The following is a 7,035-nucleotide window of genomic DNA, read 5'->3' as shown; positions in this document are numbered from 1 at the left end:
TGCTGAACCCTTATCACTTCCTTCTGCTTCTCTTCAGGATATCAAGTGCCAGGCAGGTGCTTTCACTCATTAACTTGGAGTTTGAGATTAGGTCTTTCAGATTGTGGGGGAGTCCTTTTGCCACTCTCATTTTCATTTGGGTATTGCAGGTTTGTTGTGGAATTTGTCTTCCAATGACCAACTGAAGCACCTGCTGATTAGAGAAGCCCTGGAGACACTGACTGAATCTGTTCTCATCCCTTACTCGGGCTGGCCAGATCGAGATTACCCAAAGTCAAGTGTTTTACCTGACCCTGATATCTTCTACAATGCCACAGGATGCTTGAGGTGAGCACTCAATGTACAGCTAGCTAGAACAACAGTGATGATAAGTAGGCCTACAGGCTTATTTTCTTTGAAATTTTCTCTGGCTCCAAGAGAATAATTTGCATACAGATCATAGTTTGAAATGCTATCTGTGTATCAGACCAGAAGAATAACTGCATGAAGTACCATGAGAACAGCTTTCTTTGAAACGCTTCTATATATTCATCTGATGGGTACTCCACAGACTAAGTATATCCATAACAGAAGATAGTAATCAGAGGTCTGTTTGCAGTGCATTGTAGCAAAGTCAAAGATATCCTTCACTGAGTAACAGTTGTTAGTATAATGTATAGTACCCCTGCTTGGTGATGATAGTAGTGAAAACTTTTTTAAGTGGTTGTAGGGATGGTATTACAAATTAGCACTGGAGATAAGCTAACAGGAACTTAAAAGAAACTTTAAACCCATATGAACCTTTTAAAGTTATTTTAAGACTCTAGTGCCGTGTTCTCCAAACTTTTGATCATACACCCGTATCAGTAAAAAACTTTGGAGAACACTCCCTCAGTATATATTTATTTATAAATTATATACATGTATAACTGTGCTAATATATTATGTACATTATAAAGCATACATAAAGCCAGAAATTAAAAAGAATTATATAAAGATTAAATAAACTATTCTAATTTTATTAATATTTTGTTCATTAATGGTGCAAAAACATTTTCTTCCCACACTCCAGTGGACTGTCTTGTGCACCCATTGGGGTGACCAGTTCTCTAGAGGATGTATAGCATGGTGAGTTTTAAAGCTGAGGTATAGTTATATGATGGGCTGGTACTAATACAAGAGTGATGCTTTCATAGGAACTTTACCTAAATTAGGAAAAAGTATTTTTTTCAGACCACAGTAAGCTCTGTCCAACCTTTTGCACAAGTTCAAGTAAACTGAGGCCAGGCTGCAGCCATGGGGTGAATGCATAGATTTACAGATGTGTGTTTACTATTGCAGTCAGCTAATAGCTTAATGAACACAGTGACAGCTACTACAGAGAAACACCAAAGGCCTCAGTAAATACACCCCTAACTGACTGAAGTATAAAAATCACATCTTTCATAAAATCACCTTTAAAAATAACAGTAAGTGAAGTTGTGGTCCTTTGTGAGTTCAAAGCCATTGCACATTCAATAAATATAAATACGAGTATCAGAGATTAATGTCTTTTGTTTCCACTTTCAAAAATGCAGGAAAGGACATAGTTTGAAACAAATAATGGATAATGCATGAGTGTGAAGTCATGGCCTGAGTTTTAAACTCTTCTTAGTAAAGTACAAGGAATTAAGTTTGAAATTTAAAGGCTGGGAAGCAGCCCAGCTTTGTCTTACACATCCCTGCTTTGCTAACACATCCTATAGCAGAGTAGTTGTGTCTGTATTGCATTAATTTTTACTGTGCAAACAACTCCATATCTGACTCATGTGGTTTCATAAAACAAATGAATTGTTAGCTATACAAAATACTCAACAATAAAGTACCTTCTTCTGCAGGAATTCCTGTCAGCCCGTGAACTACTAATTAATTTATTTCTAAATAATAATTAACTTATATTTACTCTGATAGCTCAAAAGCAAATACAGGGAAACATTAACCTAGCCATAATGAAATCTCTCTAAGTGAATGCTAGTGGTGATGCCTATGAAATGAAGCAGGTTGTCTTTCTCATATTAATTAGCCCTAGCTGTGTTTTTACAGAAACCAGTCTGGCCAATTAGCTGTGCCACTCTAGGGTGGCATGACCTGCTCCTCTCCTGCTTTTGGTCTCTGGAACTGTCTCTTCCCCATGAGCCAGCCAGTGGGGGCGCAGGATCATTCTCAGTTTCAGCATGGTATCACTGTTTCTGAGCTTATTGCTGCAACTTGGCAGGAATTGATGTGTGACAGATCAGGCAAAACAGACACCAAGTTGTTTTAAATTAAATGAAAGGAGATTCTGAACCTACCTTACTCTGCAGAAAGTCAGTGAGTGAGGCTGTTCCAGAGCTGCAGTTAGTTCTGCAGCCTTAATGAAAAGTCTCTCAAACTTCTCTTATCTAGATGCTCAAGCATACATGGCGTATTTAAAAAATATGATGTCCACATTCTAGTCCTTCTAATTTTTAGGAGCTTGAATACGGAAAATTATAATTAGAACTTGAAGGGCTTGAAAATTTACTGGTGAGGTTGATTTGCAGGTTTGCCCGTATACTTTCAAGGAGAGAACAGTTTTTAATGAGGCTTACCATATTTGTACAGACCAAATATCTGAGATTTTTAAGATTAATCAGTTTGCATCTCTTTATTAGAAATTAACACACCTTCTAAATCAGGTGAGTAGAAGTATTCCTTCCTGATGTATTAATTTACAAACAAACAAAAAAAATAAAAGCACATCACAAAGCAAAAAACTGTGCACTGAGGGAATGATGTTGCTAATGAAGATGTTTAAGGAGTATAAATATTTGCCAGAATATAAATCTGTAATTAGTCTTTCCTTTTGTAATACTAACATGTTGTTCGTGTTGATAAAGTCTATAGCCTGCAGCTTCTATTACAGGGTAAAAATAGTACTTTGAAGTGCAATACATTATGCATGGTATAGTTATAGGAGAATGCCAAATCTTTTAAAAAAAAAAATTTACATGCACTTACTGACTGAAAGGCACACCCAGAGTCCAAATCTAATGTTATCATCTGACATCTGACATGCGCTGTGCCACACACAGTTACCAACTAAGAAATTAAAGTTCTCTTTGTCTGCTTTGACAGAATTTCAGGAAGAGTGAATCCACATCTAGCAGATAATATTGCAGATATTAACACTGGAATGAGTGAATGACCAGGACACTCCCAGTTCTGCTAACCAGTTATTTCCAGAAGCGTTCTGGAGTCCTGAATCTTGGCTGCCTGCACCAGTGTTTGCAGGCAGAGATAAGGAAGTCTGATGTTAGAAAGATTTCTTAATTCCGTTCTCTAGCTCTGTAATTCATCTTAAGGCTTTGTTTCTAACACAGTTTTACAGAAATCGCAGGTCACAAAGCTGAATATAGTAAAAAGAAGCTATGTACACCACACAAGTCTGCATTAGCAGTTAAATTAAGTAATGATGGTGTTTAGTCCTCAAATATGGTAAAAAGCACTGTCCCCTGAACAGGCAGAGTAAGCTGAATCAAAAAACTTCACTGATGGCCTGACAAGCTGAACAGGTAAAACTGGTGTATTAAACTATCTGGAGGAGTATTGCAGACTTCTGCAGAGAAGTCTTGTTGGATTTTAAAGGTAAAGTCTTTATTTTTGCCTGAAAGTGCTACATATAATAGTTCTGTCTCCCATTCAATACAAATGGATAGAAATCTTCAAGGTACTTAGCCTCTTCTTCCATGTTCGGCCAATAAGTCTGTCCTCATGCTTTGTCTGTCCCATCTCTCTTTTAAGCTCTTTGTGAATTACAGAGTGATCCACAAGGACAGTGGAAAGCTGTAGATGGAGGAAGCAGTATCATTGCATTTCATACCAGGAGGCTGTGTAACCATCTACTTCCATTTGCTTTCGAGAGAAGTGAAACCAAAGCTCTCACTGTGTTTGTGAAGTGTGCAGGCAGCTCAGTTTCATACTGGAAGCTTCTTAGAACGTAAAACAAATGACTGATGATAACAAGTCTTTGAACTAAGGCCTCTTGCAGAGCTTTGCCATTCCTTTAAGTTTATTTCCATCCATTCTTATCTTCTCTGGCCTCGTCTTCAATTTATCTGCTCCCCCAATTCCTGAAAGGAATTTTGGTATTTCCAGCAAGCAGCTTGCAGCCTGGCCCCTGCAGTTACTAAGTAGATCTTCAGATACCTTTCCCTCCCTGTTGCATCTTTGAACTGTATAAGGCATGAAGGGAATAGAATTTCCTGAACTACTTCTGGAAATTGTTATAACGTAATTAAGTTAAAGTCAAATTACCAGGTGTAAAAGAATTAGTCCCAGGAGCAAGAGCCTTCTTCTTATCAGTTGTGTGGATCATTCACAGGAGTGTAAAAACCTTTTCCCACATAGCTGTCCCGTGTGTAACTCAGTGCTGGCTTAAAGGGAGTAACCCTTTCATTTAGTGCCATTTGCAATCTAAGAGATTATCTTTCTGCTTCCTTTCAAAATCATACTTGATTTTATTATATTACATTTCTTAGTATTTACCTCACATCTCTGGATCAAAAAAGATATTTCATAGTAGGGAATTAACTGATGCTCCACAAACACCCCAGGAATGTGGGCAAACAGCTGTTTTGGTTACAGGTAGAGTTACACCACACATGTATGCAAGAAAGAACAGAAGCAGCAAATATGGGATGTGATGAATGGGGCACATAGATAGATACAGTGCATTCACATTAGCATGTGGTATAGTTTGGGCACATCACCCGGATTATCACATTTAACAATGCCAGAAGTCTGTGATTTTTAATATTTAGATGATGCCAAAACATAGGCTCTGAGTCATTCAAGAGAGAGCATCCCTACAAGAAGCAATGTCTCCATAAGGCTGCATTCTCCCCATGCTGCATTCTTCCAACCAGTCAGTATCAACACAGGGTAGATATACCAGGAACGGTGTAGCAGAAAATGTTTCTATGAGAAGAGTCTTTGATTTTGACTCCAGCTGATCCTTTTTCTATGGATGTATTTGTCTCGGTGTACTTCTGATGAAATGCAAATAAAACAAACTTGCACAGCAAACTTGAAGATTTCTAGGTAGCCCTGAAGTCTTACCATGGGGGTTGCTAGCAGCCACAATACTGGGCCAGCCCAACCAAGGCTATTGCCCAAGCTATGAGTATTTCAAGGCCTCCAAGAGCTCCATTACAAGATAATCTAACTCCTGAATTCAGAGAGAGGTGTTCCAGTTGTCAGGAAGCTCAAATTTTAGGAAACCAAGATGAAGTCAGTTTTGCAATTTCCTAAGCAAAATCTTGTCATTGTTTCAACATTATTTATTTATTTATTTGTTTATTTACTCTTCTCAGAAACATTTCTCTTTTCCCAATCTTATATTTTTATTTCCTGAAATTTCTCAAGCTTCAATTAGCAAACTGTCAACTAAGGTTTTGCCTGAAATGCTCTTCTCTGCTTTCAAACTAAATCTGATCCTATTCAGTGTAAGGTGGTTACAACTGTAATTAGGTGAGTGGGAGACGAGCTCTTCCCTTCCCAGGCCACATTATGGTGATAAGGAATCAGGGAAAGGTAGGAAGTGGAGTGGCCGTATTTGTACAGATGTGCACACAGACACACACCAGTATTGCTAACTGGATGAGCAGTTGAGAATTAGCTTCTTAAAGAAACAGAGTTTAGTAACTAATTTCCTTTGCAACATAGGACAGTGCCTCTGATTCAGGCTCTTCTCTGCCTCCTGAGCTACAAAGCTATGTGCCCCACCATAGTCATGCTAGAGAGCAAGGCCAGGTGATGGCCTGTCCTTGCACAGTCATTAAGCATGATCGTAGTCGTCAGAAAGGTTGGGGACTTTTAGAATAACCTACTGGATCAGCTGAAGTGTCTTTGGTGAGGAAAATTCCACACTTATCTTTTAATAGTATTTTTAGTCTGTGTGCCTCAGAAACTATTTTTGCTATGTGCTAGAAGACCTGTAACGAGTACATTTCTGTCAGCATAACCATAAACATATGAAAGGGTGACATGCCTTGATTGTGACAAATCTAGGTAAAATTAAATTCCAAAGGGGTGATGTCTGTAGGAGGAGATATTGAGGAATCTGGATATTGATTATGTAACATATAATTCATTATATAAAAAATTAACTGAGAATAAGGAATATGGTTAACAACATGACCTAAACTATAATTACAACGCGTTAACATTTAATCTGAATATATACTTCCCAGAGGAAAAAAAAGAAAACAACCTCATTGACAGTGTAAAAATCCTACATTCATTTTACAAACATAAGCCACAGGGAAGCTTAAAGCTGTACCTCACTGGCTCTGTCATTAATAACACTTTAAACCATTGTAATTTTCAGTGGGTAAAGTAAGCATGCAAAGTAAACACCCTGAAACTATCTAAAGGAACTTGGCCTTCTCTCTGTGATGGATGCTAACATTGGGTTGTAATTAATGTTATTTCAAACAAAGAAGCTGGAATGTGATACTGTGTGCAGCCTTTTGGCCAACCGAGCTGCAGGAGTCCAAAATAATGAGGGCTAGGTTTAGAATTCCAGCACTCCATAATTCAGAGTTTTTTCGGTTATAAAAGTAATTACACCCCAAAATTGGAAGTGCTGTTACTTCCCTGGAAATCAGTAGCTTACTTAGAGCCAAACTTCAAGCAGCAAGTGTGTGTTTGGCTTTTCAAGAGCTTTTAAATCACTTTCATAATTCATTTTGTTACCACAAAGTGCAGAAAATGTTACCAGAAAGCCAGACAAACAGTGGCTTCCTTTGGATCCGGAGGATGCAGAAAGCATGCAGGGCAATGTCTGAGCTGCTGGGCTGGAACAGCAGAAGGCATATGCAGAGGCATCTGGCATTTTGTTCTCTGACTGAGCAGCTTCTAGCGGCTTCAGCCTTTTTCTGCTTAGATGCCAACAGCTTCTTTGGGAAATTGGGAACCAGCTGAGCATGGTGTGTTTATTCCTCTTCCTAGTCTCACTCTGCTGGTCTGGCAGTCACTTGTGGCAGCCAGTGGCAG

General features: G+C 38.5%; 1 protein-coding gene across 1 annotated transcript in view; it reads left to right on the top strand.

Annotated features, from left to right (window-relative positions):
- Nucleotides 1-7,035, top strand: part of PKP2 (plakophilin 2) — a 34,157-nt gene that overhangs the window by 17,693 nt on the left and 9,429 nt on the right. Inside the window, exon 5 of the mRNA XM_010008196.1 lies at nt 150-327. Within this exon, the coding sequence (XP_010006498.1) occupies nt 150-327 (178 nt within the window). The remainder of the gene's footprint in view (nt 1-149; nt 328-7,035) is intronic.

This window comes from Chaetura pelagica, unplaced genomic scaffold (genome assembly GCF_000747805.2).
Source record: "Chaetura pelagica isolate M959 unplaced genomic scaffold, ChaPel_1.0 scaffold92, whole genome shotgun sequence".
NCBI lineage: Eukaryota > Metazoa > Chordata > Aves > Apodiformes > Apodidae > Chaetura > Chaetura pelagica.
The sequence above is the reverse complement of the archived record's forward strand: the minus strand, read 5'-3'. Positions and strand labels throughout refer to the sequence as shown.